This window comes from Hyperoodon ampullatus (genome assembly GCF_949752795.1).
Source record: "Hyperoodon ampullatus genome assembly, chromosome: 9".
NCBI lineage: Eukaryota > Metazoa > Chordata > Mammalia > Artiodactyla > Ziphiidae > Hyperoodon > Hyperoodon ampullatus.
The window spans coordinates 58,114,872-58,140,048 of NC_136922.1; the positions used below are offsets into that span (position 1 = coordinate 58,114,872).

The window sequence follows — 25,177 nt, forward strand, 5'->3', positions numbered from 1 at the left end:
TTTCATCATCTCTTTTCTAAAATGTTCCTAATGTCCCAGCTCTGCTCCCCCAGCTGACCTGGCTAGTTTATGCTTTGGATAAAACAAAACCAAAATACAGTAAAAACAAAAAACAAACAAACAAAAAACAAAGCTAAAAGACTTTCCTGTAGTTTTAATGTGTTCTTTAGAGTGAGTGAAATTAGACGCATGGAGTCAATCTATCTTAATCCGGAAGCCTCCATAAAGATTTTTCAAAATTGAGTTTGTGATGAGCAAGACTTGGAGTGTAGATATTCTCTGCCACCACATGAGGCCAGATCCATTAGTTTTAACAACCAGCAGACTTAGGAGGAGAGCTGACATCCTCTTATGAGAGTTGAGGAGGATGTCTAAGACAGATGTCTGAAGAGAAGGTTGCATCACTTCTGCTTAGAGGCGGATGGAGTGAATACCCATAGTCAGAATGCAGTTCTGCAACCCTGTGCCCCAGTGCAACTCAGGGAAAAATGTTCAGTTAAAATTCCAAATTCCTATACTGCAGAGTTGCATCTTCCAAAGTTTTTTCTTTGGGAGTCTAGTCTGATGATATGCTCTGTGATAAAAGGATCAGATTAGTTTGAGAAACGTGCACTCTATCCCCCTCACTTTAGACATTCGCAAATATGTTTACATGTTAAAGGCTATGGAGAATCCTGTGATTAAGTCATGTGATTGGCTTTCTTGCCCCCAGTTTTCCCCAATGTTATTTTATCATGTAACTTTTTGCTTCCTACAATACCTAATATAACTAATATAACTAGTGCTATAGCATAAAATTTGGAAAAAATTCCATAATTTTAGCCGAGAATAGTTGTAAAGAGGGTGTAACCAAACGACATGTTGGTCATGAAACAAAACCAAAAATTTAGAAAAAATCTCAACAAAACATTCATAGAAATTCCTCATGAACTTTCCATGGTAAACTGTGTCTAAAATGTACCTCTTGGCATAGTAAATGAGTTGACTCACATTTAGGGGTTAACTAAACCCTTGGTGGACACTTTCTAAAAATCATGATATTTAGAGACTTCCCTGGCAATCAGTGGTTAAGACTCTGTGCTTCCACTGCAGGTGGCACAGGTTCCATCCCTGGTCAGGGAACTAAGATACCGCATGCTGTGTGGTGTGGCCAAAAATTAAAAAAAAAAAAATCGTGATATTTGGCTTTAGAATAATTGATATCAAGCCATCTGCTATGGTCTGAATGTTTGTGTCCCACCTAATTTATATATTGAAATCCTAACCCCCAAGATTATTAGGAGGTAGGGGTCTTTGGGAGGTGATTAGTTCATGGAGGCAGAGCCCTCATGAATGGGATTAGTGGCATTATAAAAGAGGCCCAGAGAGATCCCTTGCCCCTTCTACCATGTGAGGTTGTGGTGAGAATACACCTGTCAATGAGGAAGTAGGCCCTCACCAGACACCAAATCTGCCAGTGCTATGACCTGGACTTCCCCACCTCCAGAACTGTGAGAATAATGTTTGTTGTTTATAAGCCACCTGGTTTATGGTATTTCATCATAGCAGCCCAAACAGACTAAGACACCATCCTTTCTTGCCACAGAGTTCATCAGTTACTAATTAAAGCCATTGCTATGTCTTCACAATGAAATCATTTTTTCTTCATAAAAGAAATGGTTATGTTTCTATATCAGAAGGTTAAAGGAAAAGAAACATCCAACTTAGAATGCGTGCATGCAGAGCATTTTGGGTTTCGTCTTTTCTACTAACTTATTTTGTCCACATATTTGCATAAAGGAATAGGGTGTACACATTTACTTTATTAAGGTAATGTAGTTTGTAGAGCAGTCTATCCCTCAATTAACTAGGTTTTGTCTTTGTACCTAATGTTATTTTGTACAAACATTTACATATAGGGACAGTGTTCATATATTTATTTTATTAAGGCACTATAGTATATAGTATATACAAAATATACTTTGAAATGTCCCTGGAAATCCTCTACCTCCCGTGAAATTTTATTAAAGATATAAAGGTCTCTGAGGTACTCCTTTGGCTCAGCTTAGCCAAAATTGTGTGCCTCCCACTTCTCCTTCCCTGCCTGAAATGACACCATATGATATCTTTTATGGATTTCTGACGAAGGTTAAGTCACTGAAATTCAAATAAAAAATTTCATTCTGTAGACATAACTGCTTTACAAATAGAGTTTGTTTTGTATTTTCAAAAGGAGGTATGAGCATAAACGTGAATGAATGAGTTTCAAATTGTTCTCATTACTTCCTGAGTCTTATTTCAATGATGATCTTTTCAGTTTTATCACAACAGCTACACCCATGTCTAGACTCTGATGCTCTGAACCAAACATTGACCTTTGTGCTGATCACTTGAGCTAGGATGGAATTTTTAAAAGCTAAACCATAGAATGGTAAGGAAATAAAAATTGAAAATACAAGTAGAATAAAAACAACTAATTCTACAATGTTTGGTTTCTGGTTCTATCATTGGAAGCTCTGTCTAAAGAAGAAAGGGCATCTGCAGAGAATCTGATTTCATTGGTCTGTGACGGGGTCCTTTCTTTAATTTTATTATTGAATAAACTCCAAATATAAAAAGAATTAATGCTGTTCTGATTTCAAATCACATTTTACCTCTTGTCTTCAAAACTGCTGCATCGTAAGGCCTTGCTGGCACAGTGGGAGGAAGTGGCTGTTGGCTTTTGTCTTTAACGCCAGTGTAGAGACCCTCAGGTGATGGAGACATTGGGAACGTGGCTCCGCTAGAGCTGTGTGTGTGGTAGAGGTGTTCAGGCGGGTACGGGCAGCAGACTTCTCTGAGATTTAGTTGAGCCAACAAAACAAAACAGAATACAAAGAAGTACAATTGAAACAACTTAATCATCAAATATTTATTGGGACCCTTTCTTTGTGGCAGGTACTGTTCTAATCCCTGGGATATGACAGTGAGTCAAAGTCCTTGTACTCATGGAATTAGCATTCTGGTGGAATATATACCATAAAACATATGAAATTTTCTTAATTATTCAAGATAAATAAAAAATAAGTTTTATTTTTAAAATAAATCATGCTGAATTCTTTATCAGTGCATAACTTTTGCAACTGATATAAAAATATGAAGTGGAAGATATATGAATTTTGTAGTTTTTGGAACATTACAGGAAGAATTTCTCTTTGCTTTCCATTCCTGCCCCTTGTTTTTAGAGGATCCCAGTACTTTATTTTATGGAATCCTTTTAGACATTCAATTTCAATGTGCAAAATGATCCTTTACCATCTTGGACTGACCTTTCAACCAGGTCATCTGTTTCTTTAAGCACTCAATCAACAAAATATGCCACCTGTTTATATACACAGTGTACACAGTAAGTACTGTTTAGAAATCAAAAAGCAAAAAATAGCTCATATACTGAAAGGAAAAAAAACCCAACAATTTAAAAAGGCCATGGGGATACAATTTTCCTATCATTTGAAGAACTAGCAGAGTTCTTAAAAAGAACTAGGAGAGGTTTAAAAAAAAAAACTGTGTGAGAGCTGTCTAAATTAGAAGAGAATCAAGATTAGGAAGTCCATGGAATAGAGAAATGTTACATATAATTAGAAAATAAAGTAAAAAATCCAAGACCAGTGTTAGTGGGTGAATTATGTCCCTCCACCAAAAAAATGTGTATGTTGAAGTTGTAACATACAGTACCTCAAAATGTGACCTTATGTGGAAAGAGGGTGACTGCAGATGTAATTAGTTAGGATGAGGTCATACTGGAATAAGGTGAACCCCTAATCCAATATGACTGGTATCCTTATAAGAAAGAGAAATTTGGACACAGACGTGCACAGGGAGGATGCCATGTGAAGATGAAGGTAGATCAGGGTGATGCATCTGTGAGCCAAGGAACACCCAAGATTACCAGCAAACTGCTAGAAGTCAGGGGAGAGGCATGAAACAGGGTGTCTCACAGCTCTCAGAACGAACCAACTTGGCTGAAACCTTCATCTTGAATTTCTAGTCTCCAGAACTGTGAGACAGTACATTTCTGTCTTTTTTTTTTTTTTCCCCAGCAAATACAACCAGAGAGAATTCAGACTTCCAACAGAGCACATGCAAGCAGTGAACAGGAAACACACATCAGGAGTACAGGTGCTCTGGGCTCTTAAAGGAGAAGAGCTAGAGAAAGGGTTTCAGAGATGAACTGCATTCCTAGTGCTCACAATGAGAACCCACAGAAGCTATGGGAAAGCTGTGTAATGTCTGTATTTACCAGGCCAAAATAAATGTACAGGTTATGCCGTAAAAGTTCATGTTAGTGTCTTGTTACAGAAATTTTTCTTTCACTATTACCCATATACATATTGGCAGAGTTTATATAATAGCTTCTGCAAGTCACTATGGATGGTGTGACTATGAAATAATGAGAATAATTTCTATAAGAAACATATTTTTAAATGTCTCATTGCTTTTCCATCATATGATATTTTTCAATCCCAGTCATTTTTGGTTGGTTTGGCCATGTGTTCTCATGACGCTGATGCAAATCTGTACTGAATTTAGCAGCCTTGGCATCTTGGTGGGCTCTCTGAAATACCTCGCAGTTCAAGATTCTTAGCAAGTTCCTGGTCTCTTACAGACGCCACAAGAAGTTAAGATTGATTTGTAAGAGAAAAAGCCTGGACTCTTAGGCAAAAGTCATTTCTGAGGCCAGTCAGCTCTTTTTGTTTTTGTGTAAAGTGATTCGGTTTTCTTGCTCTTGTCACTTGAACACATTTTTGAATTGGGTATAGCATTATTTTACCGCTAGTCACTAAACACTTTTCCAGTTTATTTACTTTGCTTAAAAAGTGCCACATCAACTACTAGACAGCTTGGTACAAGGTATTGAATATAAGGTTGTCAACTCTGTGATGACAGGAGAACACAGAATCAGGGCATTCCTGAATTCCAACTGACTGGGAGTCATGAAAACACTGGTGTAGTGACTACTCTTTCATTGAAGCAATACTGGCTGTACTTCATTTTATTTGCTACACAATGATTTTCATTTGTTCTAAAGAAATATTTCCAGTGTCCAATTCAATGGATTCTATGGTGAACTAACCCCCCTTTGTGAGAGGAAATTATTTCCTCTTAACAATCTGTTTGAAAATAAGTGAGCATTTTTATAGTTTGAGCAAACTGTTTGTGTGAATAAAGCAGGAACAAACATGTCTGTGCTTATGGAGAGTGTCCAGTCTACTTGAGTCAGGAAAGGATGGAGTTTCCTGTGGTCTAGTAAAACCCATGTTCTAAGGGAGGTCTTGCACATGCAAAGCCTTGGAGACTTGCCTCATTCACCTTCAGGTAGAGCAGTCAGGAAGCAGGGAAGAAGGAAACCCTAGGGACAGTGAGGAATGAATGAGAAAGGCTGGGCTTCCAATATTGTCCAATAGCCAGGAGACACTGAGTCATAAAACACACTAGAGTGGAGAAAGATGGCGGCAGCCGTGCGACAGGATTTGGCCCAGCTCATGAATTCGAGCGGCTCTCATAAAGATCTGGCGGGCAAGTATCGTCAGATCCTGGAAAAAGCCATTCAGTTATCTGGGGCAGAACAACTAGAAGCTTTGAAAGCTTTTGTGGAAGCAATGGTAAATGAGAATGTCAGCCTCGTGATCTCTCGCCAGTTGCTGACTGATTTCTGCACACATCTCCCTAACCTACCTGATAGCACAGCCAAAGAAATCTATCATTTCACCTTGGAAAAGATCCAGCCTAGAGTCATTTCATTTGAGGAGCAGGTTGCTTCCATAAGACAGCATCTTGCATCCATATATGAAAAAGAAGAAGATTGGAGAAATGCAGCCCAAGTGTTGGTGGGAATTCCTTTGGAAACAGGACAAAAACAGTACAATGTAGATTATAAATTGGAGACATACCTGAAGATTGCTAGGCTATATCTGGAGGATGATGATCCAGTCCAGGCAGAGGCTTACATAAATTGGGCATCATTGCTTCAGAATGAATCAACCAATGAACAGTTACAGATACATTATAAGGTATGCTATGCACGTGTTCTTGATTATAGAAGAAAATTCATTGAAGCTGCACAAAGGTACAATGAGCTCTCTTACAAGACAATAGTGCACGAAAGTGAAAGACTAGAGGCCTTAAAACATGCTCTGCACTGTACCATCTTAGCATCAGCAGGACAGCAGCGTTCTCGGATGCTTGCTACTCTTTTTAAGGATGAAAGGTGCCAGCAACTTGCTGCTTATGGAATCCTCGAGAAAATGTACCTAGATAGGATCATCAGAGGAAATCAACTTCAAGAATTTGCTGCCATGCTGATGCCTCACCAGAAAGCAACTACAGCTGATGGCAGAAAAGATAGCATCGCAAATGATAACAGAAGGACGTATGAATGGATTTATTGATCAGATTGATGGAATAGTTCATTTTGAAACACGAGAAGCCCTGCCAACATGGGACAAACAGATCCAATCGCTTTGTTTCCAAGTGAATAACCTTTTGGAGAAAATCAGTCAGACAGCACCAGAATGGACAGCACAAGCCATGGAAGCCCAGATGGCTCAGTGAATCCTTGCAGACCTTCTGTGCACATTACATCTTTTTCCATGTTGTACAGATTAATTTCACTATCTCTCAAAAGTGTTTGCATCATGACCTTACATATTTCCATCCCTTTTATGCTGGATTCAATTTAAAGAAGACATTATTAGAACAGGAAGTACAAGCATTTAAAAATATGTAGTTCCCATTTATTCAGGGTCTCTGTATCAGGCTAACTCAGATGTTTTGAAAGCTTTTTCTTTAAACAGAGTAGGTGAAGTATCTGTGGCTAAAAAGTTTGGGATTTGTGATAACTTTGTAGTTATGTAAAACTTAAGTGCTTGGTGCCTCTCCACATGTGGTTATCTAATAAATGGAGAAGTGAGCCAAAAAAAATAAAAATAAAAAAAAAATAAAACACACTAGAAAGAATGGCTGGGCTTCCCTGGTGGCGCAGTGGTTGGGAGTCCGCCTGCCGACGCAGGGGACACGGGTTCGTGCCCCGGTCCGGGAAGATCCCACATGCCGTGGAGCGGCTGGGCCCGTGAACCATGGCCGCTGAGCCTGCGCGTCCCGAGCCTGTGCTCCGCAATGGGAGAGGCCACAACAGTGAAAGGCCCGTGTACTGAAAAAAAAAAAAAAAAGAAAGAATGGCTAATGGAGTAAATCGAATGCGAAGATTGTCTTAGTGCTAATTAACTTTTTCTGGGCAGAAAATTCATTTTGATTCTCTTGGGTTCTTCCCAGTATGCGCCAGGTTGAGCTAAGGTGTAAGAATCAGTAGTTATGTGGAATCCGTGGGATTAAATTTTGAACTTCTGATACCTTTTCCCATGGACTTGATGCGGTTTAAGGAAATGTGGTATGAGTACTTCCCAAAACGGTCATGTCTGCCCACTGTCCCTAGAAAATATCTCAGTAGGTAATCTGGGAAGGTCCTCAGACATTGTAACTGCTGCATGGGCAGGAATTATACTCAGAGGACACTGCCTTTAAATGTTGTTAACTACAACAGTAACTATGATGCTAATAAAGCACTTATGTGCCAGGCCCTGTGCTAACTACTTTGTCTACAGAGAATAACCTGCTGATATGCATTTAGCCCCAGGCCAGAGTCCAGGGCAAGGTGACCCCATGTTTTACTAATTTGATGTTGGTAAGAACTTCCTGAACAAAAGCCATTACATTTGTTTTCATTATATCTTGTTTTTGTTACAGAGACACCAAAAAGTAGAGATTAACTTGTTAATTTAGAAAATAAGTTCTAAAGGCCAAGAGCATGTTAAATCACCAAAAAAAGAACCATGAGGATTCGATAAGCTATTTCTTTCTGGGGATTGGTCCCCTTGATAGGAAGTAAATCTGCAAAATGTATATCGGCAGTTCTTGGGATCTTCTGGTTTTGTCTGTGTCCTGGATTTTTGCTTTGTGTAGAAGGGGTAAAGGTGGGAGTTAGGAAGGTAGGGAGAGGCCCCAATTAATTCTTATCACTTGGGATTGAGGCCAAAATTTTCTTCCCCTCAGATTCTAGAAATGTATATTTCCTAGCAAATAGCATTAAGTTATAGCTGGTAATGATTTAGGAAAATGTTTTTTACTTTTAAGACCTGAAAGCTATGGACTCTGTGTGTCTTGTGTCTATTACATTATGAAATTTAATTTAATATCCTGTATATGTTGCAAAGGTTATTTTTGTTTGTTAAAAAAATTGCAAATTATACCTTCAACTAAATTTTCAAGTTGTAACCCATTCAAGTTTTGAGTACAATGACCAGAATGTATATTTATTCCTTTAAATAAAGACTGTGTAGAAAATAATTATATTATATTCCTGTTATATTAAATGATTTATAAATATTACTTTTGAGTCCCTAAATAGAGAAGAAATAATAAGGAAAAGGCAGAATATCAAACACTCACCTAACTACATACACATTTAAAAGGAATTCAGTTTCTCTTTGAATCATTCAGTTAGAGGCATGGGCTGTCTCTGAACTCAATCTTCCCTGTTGAGCAGGTCTACCAAGATTTTAATCAAAATCTTACACAGCTCTTCCAAGGGGATGTTTGAGGAGTTGAGGTCAAAGGAAGAGACTTTGGAACTTATCAGGCTACAAGCAGAAAGGTGATCCGAGAAAAAAAAAAACAAAAAAACAAAAAGGGCTTTACTTTTCATGTCGCTACAAAGAGAATTTGAAAAGTCCAAAACAAAGGTCTTTACATAGTTGATTTTTAAAAAAGAAAACCCCAAACAACCTAGACTGTAATTTTAATAGCCTTTTGAGCAGATCTTTGCTTTAATTGAAACACAGTTTTTAAATGCCAGCTTAGTATTTCCGGTTAAGATTGACAGGGACTCCAGTAGTATCAGGCACACCTAGTACTCAGATCGTGGATTCTCATACCATTCTCCAGTGGAAGGAGCTGCGCTCCTTGGAGAAATGGCTGGTTCTAGGGCTGGGGCAGGACATACATAAGATGAGCCTGCAGTATCTTGTAGTGCCAGAAAGTAAGGAAGTGCTAAAAGGAAAAAAGAAAGAAAGAAAAAAACCCCACAGTGATAAGTGATGAAGTACTCAAAAACAAACAAAGAAAAAACCCAAAAAAATCCCTTATACGCAAAACCCCACAATGATAGGGGTGTGGATATAGGAGCCAACTGAAAGAGCTCCCAATGGCCAATTTGAGTGACAAAATTAACAAAGTAGTACAGAACTACTACTAAAGTATCAAAGTACGAAATAAAATCCATGAGTCCATACTGATATAAATAAGTGATTAAATAAATAAATGAGGGAGAACACACACATTTCCCTTACAAACGAATACCAAATAATTTATGTTGGTACTCTGCCCTCAAGAAGGTGGAGTATAATTCCAGACTTTTAAGTGTGGGCTGCACACAGTGACTTTCTTCTAAAGAGTACAGGATGGAAAAAGGAGAAAAAAAAGGTTAACTGCACACTGGGGGAAACTGGTAAACACTACCTCAGCTAGGTAATCAAGGTTAGTGTCAACAGTGATGTTATGTTGATAGCATGTATACTTTTGATAGGATGTGATGAAAATGGTAGTTGACCTCTGTGGTCATCATCCCCAAAACACACTACTCCAGTCTAATCCTGAGAAAAACACCAGACAAATCCTAATTGGGGGACATTCTACAAAATGTCTGACAGATAATCCTCAGACTATTGAGGTCATTAAAAAAAAAAAAAAAAAAAAGGAAAGGAAAGTCTGATAAACTGTCACAGCCAAAAGGAGCCTAAGGAGACATGACTACTAAATGTAATGTGGTGTCCTGGATGGGATCCCAGAACAAAAAAAGGATATTAGGGAAAACCTGAGGAAATCCGAATAATACTAGTGCATGAGTATTGGCTCATTAATGTGACAAAGGTACCGTACTAATGTAAGATGTTAATAATAGGTGAAACTGGATATGAGGTAAATAGGAACTCTGTACTATTTTCCCAGTAATTTTGTAAATTGAAAATAGTACTAAATTTAAAAGTTTATTTAAAAAAAGGTTAGCAGGGAATATAATTGGGGGAAATCAGTAATACTGTTACTTTGGACTTGTACCAGCCTCTTCTCCTGCTTGTTTAAAAAAAAAAAAAAAAAAGGTGGGAGGGAGGGAGACGCAAGAGGGAAGAGATATGGGAACATATGTATAACTGATTCACTTTGTTATAAAGCAGAAACTAGCACACCATTGTAAAGCAATTATACTCCAATAAAGATGTAAAAAAAAAAAAAAACTTCTGTGAAAAGTCTCACTTGTCCTCACACTGTCTGAGATATACAGATGGCCAATATTTTTTTCTTGATTATAACAGAGAAGGAAAATATAGTTGTCTACTTACCCTAGTGTTGAATTAGATGGTGTGGGCATCCTAGAATAAAAACAGGAAACAAACCCTAATTTATATTAAGGACTTTTTAAAGCTTACATTCCTGTTAGAAACTTGCTTAAGAATAAAGATGTATCCCATTTGCAAACTGCAGTGTCTTTAAGATAATGATTTTGCATTTCTAACTTCTTCTAATGATAATAGAGCTCTGGTTCTTACTGACCGTTCACTCTCACAGGTAGAGCACCAAAGTGTTCTGAGGTAGCCTGACACCATGCATGGGGTACAATTACATGACCTAAAGTGATCTGAGTGTGGCCTGGTTGGAGAAAATACATAAGTACGGTGTGTGCTTTGTCCCTTTGCCCAGGATTGCTCATCTCTCATGATAGTAAATATTGCCCAGTTGCAGAGAGGCTAGAAGAAAACTGAACAAGTTCCCAGAGGCATGCCTTTTCTTTTCTTTTCTTTTTTTTTTTTTTACATCTTTATTGGAGTATAATTGCTTTACAGTGGTGTGTTAGTTTCTGCTTTATAACAAAGTGAATGGTTATACATATACATATGTTCCCATATCTCTTCCCTCTTGCATCTCCCTCCCTCCCACCCTCCCTATCCCAGAGGCATGCCTTTTCTGAATCACTTCATTCAAAGGTTGTGTACTTACTAATTACTCTGAGCCCTACATGCCAAGAAATAACAATGCAGCCCAGGGACAAAGTCCACACTAGAGAAGGATTGTCCTCTGCTTTCATTGGATTTCAGCAATTAGTTTCAGCCTATGCAAATATTTCTGAAATATTTCAGTTATGAAAAATGAACTGACTTATCAGTTAATAGTAAAGGCAGTAAAATTGAATATACTGTTTGCTTTTTTTATATGTTTCTCTATTTAGAAAGTGGTACATAAGCCATGTAATTTTATTAGTCCATAATGTATTATAAACAGACAATTCATGTGAACCTTAAAAGGTTTATATCTTTCTTTATTTGGACTCTAAGTTTGTTGGAACTAAAAAAAAAAAAAAAAAAGCATGTTTTCCAGTTATATTTCTGGTTGAGTAGGGGAATGGGAAGCAATGACTATAAGAATCTATGAGATCTAGAGTTACCAGATTGGCTATTATATATGAAACATTAAATCAGCAGCTAAATTTTTTCTCATGTGACAAATTTAGCTGATATTGACAAGTACATGCCTAAAATTGATTTGATTCAACATGGATAAAATTATACATATATACACACATATATATGTATAACTGAATCACTTTGCTGTACACTTGAAACTAATACAACATTGTAAATGAACTATAATTTTAAAAAATGGAAAAATAAGAAAAATTAAAAAAGAAAACTTTCTTAAAAATTCCAAGTTTGAAAGGATAAAATGAAAATGAAAAATGCTCAGAGACAGCAATTCCTTGACCTGAGCCTATCCATGATTTTACTGCCACTCTATCTAATACTTTTCAGTTTACTAATCCCAAAGGGATATAACAAGGCCCAGCAACCACAAATTTCATGTCTTTTTGGCTCCCTCTTGTGGCTGAACTCTATATTAACTTCTTACCTATAAACAGATTCCTAACAATTCTAACAAAGGTAAAAACGAATGTTTTCATTTTTACTTCAGTGCTGTTGGTGTTTTATTTTTATCTGAAAATTTAAAAGCATGCCTTTGTAATATATACAACAAACTATTTCAAAGAGCAAAAAACAATATAGTAGAAAATAATTCCTCTAAGCAAAGGGTAAATTAAGTATTCTTTATCTAAAAAAGAGACTTAGGGAGTAATTTTATTAAGAGTTATTTGTAGATTGTCATAACAACCTCTCTCATAAAATTCTGATTAAAAATTTTGTTGAGGGCACTGGGGCTTTTTATATGAACCTTTTAAGAAACGTAACAGATTCTTATTAGATTGAATAACTAGGTCAAAGGCAGGGAAATGGGCCAAGACGATCTGTATGAATCTTTTCAAACATTACTATTCCATATTTCCTACTTTTTTCTTTGTTTAAATGCAACAAACTGTTAGTGGATTTTAGTCTATTTGTTTTATTTTTGTTGTTTTGGTCTTGGTTTCTATAATCAATTATCTCTATTAAAAAAAAGGAACACTTGTTTTTCTATAAGTTCCCACTTTGGAGCTTTTTTATTTTGCATATAACTCATTTCCACTTGAAAATGTTATTTGATCTCATGTAAGGAAAAGAAACCTCAAACTTACAAAGAATCATTTCCATAGACATCACTTTTTTTGTTCTGTGACAGATAATAAAATTGTTCAAGAGGAAGCTTTCTGAAAGGAAAGAAAAGATTAAATTGAACATCTTTTTAATAACACAGTGTAATGGTGAGATAGTAAAAGATAAAAATAGACTAATACAACGATGTATATATGGTAATTCAGTATATGAAAAGGTGGCATTTTAAATCAGTGGAAAGAGTTTACTTTTCAATAAACAATGCAGGAAAAATTCACTAGCCATTTGGAAAAAAAGATTTTTATTTCATATTACTCACAGAGATAATTTCAGATGGATTAAAAATCTAAAGAATTAGGGAAAAGCATACAAATATTAAAAGAAAATATACAAGAATATGTTTTTTTTCTTAGTGGTAGGGAAAACATTTTAAATAAGATTTTAAAAAAGTCAAAAATCAAAAGGAAGTTTGATAACATCAAGTGAAAAACTTCTGAAGACAAGACAGCATTAAAAAGCTCAAATAAAACAAAGATTGGAAGAAATGTTTACAATAAAGATACATAAGGGATTAATATCCAGAACATAAAGAACCAATAAGAATCTATAACTAAAAGACAAGCAATAAAAATGGGCAAAGAATAAGAACAGAAAAGGAAATATAAACGGTCATACATAAGAAAACATAAACGTAAGAAAAAAAGTACTAACCTAATCAGAGAAATGCATTCTGATAACCATGATAACATTTTTTTCATTAGATAGGCAAAAATTATACAGTTTGATAATATAATACAATTGGCCAATAGTATGGTGAAATGGATACTTTTAGACACTACCATGAGAATATAAAGTATTTGGCTATATCTACTAAAATTAAAAATATTCATATATTGTGACCCATAACTTCGACTTAGGATTTTCCCTAGAGAAGCACTCATTTGTGTATTGAGCTCAAGGAGGCCTGTACAAAGATATTTATTACATTCAGGTAATACAAAAGAAAAAAAGAAAAAGAAAATACAAGAATGGCTAAATAATCTGATGCATCCATATTGTAGAACACTGTGAGAAATTAAAAAGAATGAGATAGATTGTATTTACAATCTTTAGATTGCAGTTTTAGGTTCACAACAAAGTTGAGAGGAAGGCAGAGAGATTCCCAAACACCCTTTACCCTGCACATGCTTATCCTCCCCCATTATCAACATCTCCCATCAGAGTGGTACCTTTGCTAGGACTGATGAACCTCCACTGACACATCATTATCACCTGAAGTCCATAGTTTACATTAGCCTTCACTCTTGGAGCTTGTGATGGTTTTTTTTTTGTTTTTTGTTGGTTTTTTTTTGCGGTATGTGGGCCTCTCACTGTTGTGGCCTCTCCCGTTGCGGAGCACAGGCTCTGGACGCTCAGGCTCAGCGGCCATGGCTCACGGGCCCAGCCGCTCCGCGGCATGTGGGATCTTCCTGGACCGGGGCACGAACCCGTGTCCCCTGCATCAGCAGGCGGACTCTCAACCACTGCGCCACCAGGGAAGCCCATGATGTTTTAATATATATTGTAGTGCTGAACTGTTCCTCGCTGCTCAATATCTTTTGAACACCCACCCTGTATCTCATCTACCCAATGTAGATTCCAAAAAACTTGCTTTCTCAGCCTTTGAGATTGGCCCTAAAGTATGAGGGTTATTCATACCCCACAAGAACGCTCACCGACAGAACCCCACACTGAGGATGTTTGTAATTAGGTAGATAATATGATCAAGTCTGTGGGCATCAGCCAGGCTTTCTCCAGTCACCCTGGTGCTTGCTCAGTGGCTTCATAAACTAAATTATCATGGGGGCAGGGGCAGAAGTTCTTATTTATGGACTCAGCAACATGACCTCATCAAAGCTGACCTGGCCACATGTGAGTTTACCAGCAGTAGTTACCAACCTTAAGTAATTCATAAAGAAAAATCTCTCTGGGTGTACTGGTCAGCCACCTGGTGGGAGGCTGATTACATTGAACCCCTTCCATCTTGAAAGATGATATATCCTTACAGGACACTTCTAATTATGGATTTCCCTTTCCTCCTCACTTCACTTCTGCCAGTTACATCATCAGTGGAATGTAACTGAATGCTTTATTCACTGCATGCCATCTTAAACAATATTACTCTTGACTAAGGAACTCAATTTATCACACAAAAAATAAGGCAGTGGTTGAATTTAAGGGTTCACTGGCCTTGTCATATTTACAGAATGGTAGCATAGCCTATTGACAATTCAGCTATGGCTGAATGTTATCCTGAAGTGTGGCACATGTTGTGAAGCGGTGACCAATAAATAGTTTCCCCCATAGCCAGAATGCATGGTCTAAAAAGCAATGGGGGGAGGTGGGAGTGATGCCTCTCCCTCTTATTATTACACTCGAGGAAATCTTTACTTCCTCCCCAGCCACCTTGGGCTTTGCTGGTTTAGAGGTTAAGGGAGAAATGCTTCCATCAGATGACACAACAACGGTCCCATTGAACGGAAAGCTGAACTGATGGGGTCGTAATCTGGGGCTCCTTATGATTCTGGAGAAAACAGCCAAGAAAGAATTATTCCAAGTAGGCTGGGATGATTGATCCTAAATATCAAGGGTAAGAGGATTGCTGCTATACCATGCTGGGGGAAAGGAGTATTTCTAGAACCTAAAGCATCTTTTGGACACCTCCTAGCATAGCTTCCAGTGGCATAAAATTAATAGAATACTGTAGTATTCTATTACTGCACAGGCAGAACCACTAAGAGCTTAGATCTCTCAGGAACAAATTTGGGGCTGCCCCACAAGGTAATGAATTCCTACTAGCTAAGGGCAAGGGAGCTTGAAATGGGTAGTGGAGGAAGGAAATTATAACACCAATAATAGCCTCATGACCAGCTGTAGACTGCAGTCACTTCCCATATTTCCTTCCTTGCCATGTCCTGTATACATACATATATATATATGTATATACATATATATATATAAAACTTTATTTCCTCTCCCTTTTCCTTATTATTTCATATAGGGTGTGTTGGCGATGGTTTACTTTATTTAATGCCTAAGTGTGGACTATCAGGACAATATTATGACTGAAATAGAGAGGAGTGACCATCACCAAGTGATCCTGGACTTGGAGCTGGATGCAGGAACTGATGAGACTTTGGATCTCCCCTTTTGGGGAGGTGAGTGCATTTTCATTTGTATGAAAAATGTTGCATTTTCTTACACTGGAGCAGCAATTCTCAAACTTTGCTGCACGTTAGAATTACCTGAGGGATTTTATTAAAACGCATATTCTGTTTCAGTAAATCTGGGGTGGGGTCCAAGATTTTGCATTCACCATTTCCTAGGTGATGCTCATGCTGCTGGTCCATGGACCACTTGTTCAATAGAAAAGCACGTTACTGTTGTTTCTGCTATTGTTTAAAGTGACAGTCAGCTGGCACTGATGGCTATCTAACATCTTTACCATATCCTCTGTACATTTTGCTAGCTTCCCACATTTTGAACACCCCACTTCCCTAGGTAGCATCCAGAAAATCTACTTCCCAGCCTCCCTAGCAACCAGGGTGCAAATGTGTACCCTAAGTTCTGCTGTCATCCACATCTGCACTAGACTTTGATTTAAATGTGAGTAGCCTCAGAACACAGGCTTCAAGTGGGGCATCCATATTGCTCATTACGTAGAATCAGAGGTGTCCACTTCAGAGGTGTCCACTTTTAGCAGAGGCACTTCCCTGGATGAGGCCAGTCCTGGGAATGAGTCTGCCTGCTATTTCTGGAAGCTTAGCAATTAGACTATTTCTCTAGCCCTCCTACAGTTTTGTGAGTTAACCTATTATCCTCTAATAACCTCTTCTTAAATGAGCCAGAATGGATTCTGTTATTTGCAACTAAAAATCCTAATGCATACAAATGAATAAGTTGTACAATTAAAATTTAATTAAAAAAAGGGACTTCCCTGGTGGTGCAGTGGTTAAGAATCTGCCTGCCAATGCAGGGGACATGGGCTTGAGCCCTGGTCTGGGAAGATCCCACATGCTGCCGAGCAACTAAGCCTGTGCGTCACAACTACTGAGCCTGTGCTCTAGAGCTCACGAGCCACAACTATTGAGCCCACGTGCCACAACTACTGAAGCCCGCACGCCTAGAGCTCGTGCTCTGCAACAAGAGAAGTCACCAAAATGAGAAGCCCGCATACTGCAACAAGGAGTAGCCCCTGCTCGCTGCTAGAGAAAGCCCGCGAGCAGCAATGAACACCCAACGCAGCCAAAAATAAATAAATAAAATTTTAAAATTCATTAAAAAAAAAGAGGAGTGAGAGAAAGGGGCAGAAAAAAATATTTTAAAAAAAGAACAAAAGTAGTTTTATTAGAAACATGAACTTTAAAAAAAGCAAATGTAATTTGGTCTAAATGAGATGTCTATAAAACACTTAGCACAATGTGTGGTATATAAAAATTCTTGATTAATGCTGCTGTTTAAAAAAGATATTTTCTTATTTTTATGGAATGGCACATCCTTATTATAAACATTTCAGTAAGTACAAAAAAAGCACAAGTAACCTCATATAGAACATGATTCTAGGTATCTCTCTAAAAAATAGATGTAAAGAAGTAAAGAACGGAGAGATGGACAGCTCTAGTCAGAACTAAAGTTTCAAGAATTGGATCAAAGTCCATGCAATTTCTAAAAGAAAATTAAATTTTTTATTTTGTTTTCTGGCCGTGCCATGTGGATTACGAGATATTAGTTCCCCAACAGGGATTGAACCTGGGCCCTCAGCAGTGACAGCATGGAGTCCTAACCACTGGACCACCAGGGAATTCCCTAAATACTTTTAATTTTATTAGCATCTAACAGATGAAAAGGTAAACCTGAAGGAATTCCTGAACTATAGATAAATATCTCTTTATTACATAGATATAATTTTATACAGATATTTTAGAAATTTAGGAAAAAGTTTTTGAAACATTTAGGATTTTGGAATCATCATTTTTTAGATAATACTGACTCTCAGGCATGAAAGATAAGATGATAAAACCCAGTTTCACTGGCTTCTGTTTCCTTTCCCTGATCTCCCCATTTTGGTTGTTTATATAATCTGTACTTTGCCAGGGCTTATAACATTATTGTAGAACACTGGTTCTATAATAATAATTTTCCCTCTACAGGGGAAAATTCCCACTCCTTCCAGTCAGGGAAGTGCCCATACCCAGGGGCTTCTGCTCATTCCCTGAAGTCATCACTGCATTCCGGAAGAGCACACATTCTGCAGAGCTTCATCTCTCTTGAAATCTTGCTGTTTTAAAATAGGGGCTTCTACCCTTGAGGCTTTTTGTCTTTTCTAATAGGATTATCTACTCAATCTTTTAATCCCTTCAAATTGGAGAATTAGCAGATTTTGTAGACTCACCTTGCCTCAGTATGCATTTGGAATGTAGGGGTGGGGTTAGGTATAATGCCTCTCAACCAATAGTGTGGCTTCCCCCTGTACTCCCAACACTTACAGGGAGAGTTTGAAAACATGTGTGGGTGGTTTCATTTTGGTTGTCACAATGAATGCAAGATGCTACCGGTATTTATAGGTAAAGGGACAAAGATGCTAAATATCTTGCAATGTGTGCAACAAAGAACTGCCCTGTCCAAAATGCCGTCTTGAGAAACACTTAGGAACTGGAATAAACTACACAGAATTATCTTTCCTTGGCACATTAAAATTAATGGCATAATTTTATGGCATCTTTTTATTGTTTGGGGGCTGCTGGTAAATTTTGTATTTGTTTCATTTTTTAGGAGATAGGAGTGGGATATTCTGTGATCCTATTCCCCACAGGGAGTGGGGTGAGTTGTATCACAACACCCACCAAAAATCTCCTCCAGGGAAGGTGACAGGGTGTGGTTATGAGAACAAGCTTTTACATGGGCCAGAGGAGGCTTGACCCGTCAGAGAACTGAAAAATACTCTGTTAGTTTGTTTAAAAGGCTCTTCTTGGGGAAAAAGAAAAATATTGTGATAGAAGTTATTCCCTGTTAGGAAATAAGATAAAACCTATTCTGTAGTTGTTTGCCAAGTGATTTACATTGTATCAGAAGATATTTATACTTTGTCTTAAATATATTTTTAAGAGATAAATATGCATGGACATATATACACTACCAAACGTAAGGTAGATAGATAGTGGGAAGCAGCCGCAGAGCACAGGGAGATCAGCTCGGTGCTTTGTGACCGCCTGGAGGGGTGGGATGGGGAGGGTGGGAGGGAGGGAGATGCATGAGGGAAGGGATGTGGGAACAGATGTATATGTATGACTGATTCACTTTGTTATAAAGCAGAAACTTAAAAAAAAAAAAAAAAGATAAATATGCCAAAATGATAACATTTAACATAAAAGGGTGTGAAGAGAATCCGAATACATTAGCCTGCATTTCTGAATCAGGGATGGCTGACATTTTAATTGGAACAAATATTTCCTCTCCCAGTATCCTAGGGCTGCATTCAATAAGATACTAAACACAAACCTCTCATTTCAAGCTGGGTTTTCCTTAAGAAGCTAGTCTTTTGCTTTCTTTTTACACACTGGAATTTTGTGAGTATACTTCTAATTCTTTTAGAATATTATGCATTTTTAAAATATACAGATTTTGGGGACCAGGGCTGTAAACTCCCTAAGGAGCTATACCCCTAATCTCTAGACCAATGCTTGCTATACTCAAATTACTGAATAAATGAATAGCTGGAATAAGCAAATGAATGAATAGATGAAAAGAATGTGGGATTTGGAGTTAAATAAAACTGGACTCAAATCCCTGTTCTGAAACTTCATAGTTGTCTGACCCAAGGAGAGGTAATGAATCTCTTGGGTCTCTATTTATTGTAAAACCAGGATAACAATATCTACTTTACAAAGATACCATAAATCTATATTATATTAGAAAGTAAGTTCCATGAGAGTGGGGGCTTAAACAAATCTGTTGGATGAATTAATGAACTTGAAGTCCTATCTATAATGTGTCAATATTTGCATCTTTCCAATTGGACTTTTCATTTGTCTGCGTTTTATTGCTTTATTGAGGCGTTCATAAGGCTGCCACATGTCACTATTGTTACTGTTTTTCTCTCTAGCTGTGGCTTGTCTTTCCTGATTTATTTCTTTTAATCTAGTTAGCTAGATTGTTAGTACACTGGGTAACCAAGATTGGATAAAGCAGGAATAACCAGGCTCTGTGTGGAGAAGGTTTGATGGATTTTGCTTTGAGTAAATTTCATACTTCTTAGTACTTAATGTGACATCTAATTTACTGCTCAGATTTTTTTGTGCTTTCTCTTCAGTTTTAACCTGTACTTTGAATAAAGTTGCTGAAAGGGTAACTTTAAGACTTATAAATGATGACTGAAATATTTTAATACTTGAAAACAATGCCCAGTAGATTCTAATTGATAAACACATTACAAATCAAAAGTTAAGAACATCTGGGTGACTTCCCTGGTGGTCCAGTGGTTAAGAATCTGCCTTCCAATGCAGGGGACGTGGGTTCCATCCCTGGTCGGGGAACTAAGATCCTACATGCTGCAGGGCAACTACTGAGCCCACGAACCACAACTAAGACCCAATGCAGCCAAATACATAAATTAATTAATAAAAAATATTTAAAAAAAAGAAAGTCAAGAACATCTGTAAAATTAGGCCAGCTATTTGCTCAAGCCAAAAAATAATAATAATAATTTAATCTCTCTCAGGAGCCTTCCTATTTAGTTTTAGATAAAATGTGATTAGCAAGGGAATTAAATTAATCAAAATTTCTGATCACATACTTAAACATCTCTAAGGAAAGCAAAGTCATTTATAGCAGATTTTTTTACTGACTTCACAATTAGAAATTTTATAATTAGTGTTCCCATCTGCGTCTTTCCATAAATAGTAAAAGTTGGGGAGTAGATTTAAGTTAACAAAGGACTCACAATAGAAATATAGATAATCAAATAATAATGACCTCTGTGTGAGGGACTGAAAATTTATTTACCTTGGCCAGGTTTCTCCACCAAATCCATAATGCTGGTGTCCTTTGCCCATGACACGAGGAGGTTCACATTTTGGCCTGTGTTCCTCAGGGAGTGAAATGGGTATTATGCCACCATATTCCCTTTCAGTGCCCCACGGAAGCCTACATCGTTGGAGTGACTCCCTTAATTCCTGATACCTGGGAAAAAAGAGAGACTTTTGAAATAGCTTCAGCATGGAATGCTATGGTCTGAATGTTTGTGTCCCCCCAAATTTATATGTTTAAATCCTAATGCCCAGTGTGATGGTATAAGAAGGTGGGACCTTCAGGAAGTGCCTAGGTCATGAGGAGCCTTCATGAATGGGACTAGAGCTCTTGTAAGAGAGACTCCCGAGGGCTTGCTAGGCCCTTCTACCATGTGAGGATACAGCGAGAAGGAGCTGGTCAGAAATACATATTCTCAGGCTCCATCCCAGACCTAGGAATCAGAATTTGGGGGGGGTGGTAGAGCCCTGTAATCTGTTTTACACAAGCCCTCCAGATGATTCTTTTGCATGCTTAAGTTTTAGATGCACTGCTCTGTTCAACAGTTACCTTCCATAGAAAACAGGTCTCCAATAGTCCCACCCTTTACAGCTGTACCATTCAGTAGGTTGGAAACATGGAAGTTTCCTAAATTTGGCGGGTAGGGCTAGTGTGATGTTGAAAACTGGTAGTTCAGATGACTTTCTCTGTTCTTTCTTAACAAGGGAATAAAGGGCAAGGATGCTTACTCACTGTTGTAACCATGTTTTACAGGAAGTACTCAGTGGATGTCTGTTAAATGAATGCATGCCTGAGTGAATGAGCAAGGCCAAAGAGACTGATTTGTTTCCTGGACTGCAACTTATGACACAGAATGAAAGCTTCAGGCTAGGGAGAAGCCCTCACAAAACTCTTAAGAATATCTGGCCAAAGATCTGCATCCTAATTAGGAAGGATTTAATGTCTTCCAGTTTCCACTAATGGCAGTCTGAAATATTTGGACTAACCTTCCCACTGAAAATAACTAAAAATGCTGAAAAAGCAGCTTTGGGGTTGGTGAACATGTGGAGATGGGGAGGCAGTGGCGCCCTCAGACCTCATGTAAGTTCTGCGCCCCTTCCCACATACCTTGCCCTATGCATCTCTTCCATCTGGCTGTTCTTAAGTTATATCCTTTTATAATAAACCTGTAATCTATCACCAAAAGATAAACAGTACAGGGTTCTAGAGAATAAAGAACATTGATTCATCACAGTTTCCACAACACAGCAAAAAGAGGACAGGTCATTGTAGACAAGGACTCTGGCACACTCACCACGGAATCCCCAGGATATAGTATAGTACCTTGCAAATATATGGCGCTCAACAAATATTCATTGACTAGATGGTTTTCCTTGAGAGCAGACAATGACACGATAATCTTAGAAAGGGAACCAATTGTACTTTGAGTTAAATTTTCTTGGAGAAGTTGAATTCTCTTTTTACTTGACTGTTTTGATTTGCTGGGAGAAGACAAAATGAAAACAAAATGCTGAAAAGAAAAAAAAGAAAAGCATCTTCTTAAAAACAACTCATTGTTAATAAGACAGAAAGGGATACCAGGGCTCCATAAGAGGAAAAACAGGAATCCAGAGAGGTAAACAAGCACAGAAGCCACTTTTGCCCTTAGGGCAGTGCTGATTCTGGCGAATTTTTGTTTTAAGGGTTTTGCAGGGTGAGGAGCACAGAAATCAGGCAGGTGAGGAACTGAAAGGACACCATCTCTGCAATAAGCTGGGACCTTAAAAGGCTTCCCTCTCATGTTAAAAGTGAGTCAGGAATAAACCAGCTCTCTTGTCTTCTGCCCAAGTTTGCACCTGTCCATGACTTGAACTTAGATTTAAGTGGTCTGGGATACCTCCTGTACATATATATGCAAGACCAACAGGATTCCCTTCTGGAGGGAGGATTCTTGTGGGAATCATTGTCCAGGATGAGTTCTAAAGGATGAGTAGGACTTACCTAGGTGCAAGAGAGGGAATACCCTAGGCAGGGGGGAATAACATGTAAAAAGGCCTAGAGGTTAGAAAGGTTATGGAATTGAAAATTCCTGACAGTGCTGGCTCCCGAATCCTTCTTGGGGAAGGACTTGCTTGTTTTATAAAATATTTTGTTAGGTCGCTTGGTAAAGAGACAGAGACTCTGCAAGTACGGGTGTTGGTAAGGACTCAAGCAACCCAAGATTTGTTAAGCTGCTCTGCAGTGGAAGGGATTTGGTTTTTTGCTCTCGAGAGAGGCAGATGAGAGGAAAGGGAAGTAAAGGGAGAGGAAGAAAAGAAGCCAGCAGGATGGTAAGGGATTGCATTGGGTGAAAAGCCAGTGAGAGAACTCTGGTGACAGCTGGGCTAAAGAAATTTTAAAAATACAGAAGCTATGGCTAATAAGGGGCTTTTAGTTATGTATTGTATGGTGTGATATGATTCTTCCTTTTGACCCCTAACTGATGAGTGAAATTTACCAGGCTCACAAGTGCTCTGTGTGGATGGGGTCTTTGGAGGAACCTAAAAAAATGACTGAGTTTCACACCTGGGTCAAAACGTTGTTGAACAGAATCAGTATAGGTGGAACCAGGAACCCAAAGTCAGTAATGACCAACCCCCCACCCCCATCCTGGGAATTTGGATAAATTTTGAGGAAGCCTTTGGATTTCCAGAAGGCACGGAATAAAGATTTGAGTGGAACTTATCTGGATCTTAAGGGCTGAGAAGACACAGTTGAATTTTGGGTTATATCAGTAGAGCTGTGTGAGAGGGGAAGCAAGAGAGGAAGACGAGGACAATATCCTGCACAGCCTTATGGGCCCTTTGGACTATACCGTCTGAGCAATGGGGAGCCAGTTAGAAGCATGGGAAGGGAGCTCAGAGAGAGAGGTGTGGACTGTAGAGCTGCTTTCTTCTTTGTACCAGGATAGCGCTTGGCTTAATGTAATCCCCCTGTACATATTTGCTGAATGAAATGAAGGAGTAACACTTGGGACTGTCTTATTCATGGAATGCATTAGCTCATAAAGTCACTAGACAGGGGTTGCACTAGATAGGCATTGGCAAATTATGGCCCACAGGCCAAATCCAACCTACTGCCATTTTTGTAAGTAAAATTTTATTGGAATGCAGCCATGACCATTCATTTATATACTGGCTATTGTCTATGGCTGTTTTCACCCTACAACAGCAGAGTTGAGTAGTCTGATGGAGACTATAGCACCTATAGTCTGGTCCTTTACAGAAGAAGTCTGTCAACCGCTGCATTAGCTAGTGAAGGAGAACCTGGTGACCACTGATTTGGGGTGCTGTAGAAGGGATGCAGGTATTCAGTTCTCAGACCTCTGAGGTGTGATCTATGACTGTGATCAACAGCCACAGTTTGGGGGGCATGACAAGTGAAAAATATTTAAATACATTTGATTAATGACAACCTAAGCTTTAATATCTAAGTTTTTAAAAGTTACATTTAAATTAGATGAGTTAATTTCTCAGCATCTGACCCTCATATATTACACTAGCCTAGGAAGATGAGCCAGTAGCATACGTTAATCAGTCATTTGGGTTGGCATTCATCTAAAGCCAGTAAGTTGCAGGAAACCATTTAAAATAAAAGGCAAAGCAAAAATAAGTCATATTTCTCTTTCATTTTAGGGTCTTACATTCCCCGCCCTGCCCTAGCTTTAATATTAACAGAATTTGTAGAAGGAACTAATTAAATTAAATATTGAAGTTTTAGGATTAAATAACTTCATAGCTTAAATAATACATGTCTCCAAAGCAAATAAAAATAAATGATTAGTGCTGCACTCTTTAGCCACATAAAATTAATGTTTACTTGTTTTTGAGAAAGATACATTCCCTATGGATGAATCAATATCTTGCTTTGGAGTCACTGTACAGAATTTTGACTCAGGGGGGCTGAATTTGGCCAGTAATTATTGGAAGACATGATTAAAGGAAAGCCTAGAACAAACATTTTTAGACAGGAAGCTAACAGTCCAAAAAAAAAATTCAGGAATCAGAAAGCAATGGGATGAAGCCAGAAACAAAAATGGGAACTTATATTTAAATCTTAAGCAATTCTCAAGACACTTCCTTAATTGATGTTTATTTTCCTAATGGACTAGGGAACTTGCTAGAGGTAAGGAGATGTCAACTGAATGGAAAAAGGAGGTAGGCGTCTGTGATTTTGAGTATCTGTACCTGCCATTCTTAAATTTTCAATGGAAGAAATACAAAAGAATACCACCTGCTTATTAATATTTTTAAAGGAGAGCAAGTAATTATACATAATAGTGACTAATATAATTGTTCCAAAATATACCAGTGAAGAAAGTAACTGAAGTACAAAGATTAATTTGCCCTTGGTCACTGGGTAAGCCAGAACTGCAATCCTGGTTTTCTTTTTGTTTACAGTGCTTTCTGCTAGCCCAGTGGTTCTCAAAATAAGCTGAAAAACTTCTAAAAATATAGATTCCCTAGACCCAACTCAGACCCAGTGAG

At 38.0% G+C, this 25,177-nt stretch overlaps 2 protein-coding genes across 2 annotated transcripts in view; one reads left to right on the forward strand and one right to left on the reverse strand.

Moving 5' to 3' along the window:
- Window positions 1-25,177, reverse strand: part of SPMIP4 (sperm microtubule inner protein 4) — a gene marked incomplete at both ends in the record, with an annotated part of 39,873 nt that overhangs the window by 11,165 nt on the left and 3,531 nt on the right. The window contains 4 exons of the mRNA XM_079711834.1: window positions 2,634-2,815; window positions 10,410-10,439; window positions 12,632-12,703; window positions 20,649-20,825. Of these exons, the coding sequence (XP_079567960.1) occupies window positions 2,634-2,815; window positions 10,410-10,439; window positions 12,632-12,703; window positions 20,649-20,825 (461 nt within the window). The remainder of the gene's footprint in view (window positions 1-2,633; window positions 2,816-10,409; window positions 10,440-12,631; window positions 12,704-20,648; window positions 20,826-25,177) is intronic.
- Window positions 5,466-7,436, forward strand: LOC307058157 (COP9 signalosome complex subunit 4-like; the record flags this gene model as incomplete). Its single annotated transcript, XM_079711571.1, is given in 2 exon segments — window positions 5,466-6,352; window positions 6,354-7,436. Coding segments are annotated over 2 exon segments (1,104 nt in total). The 3' UTR covers window positions 6,571-7,436.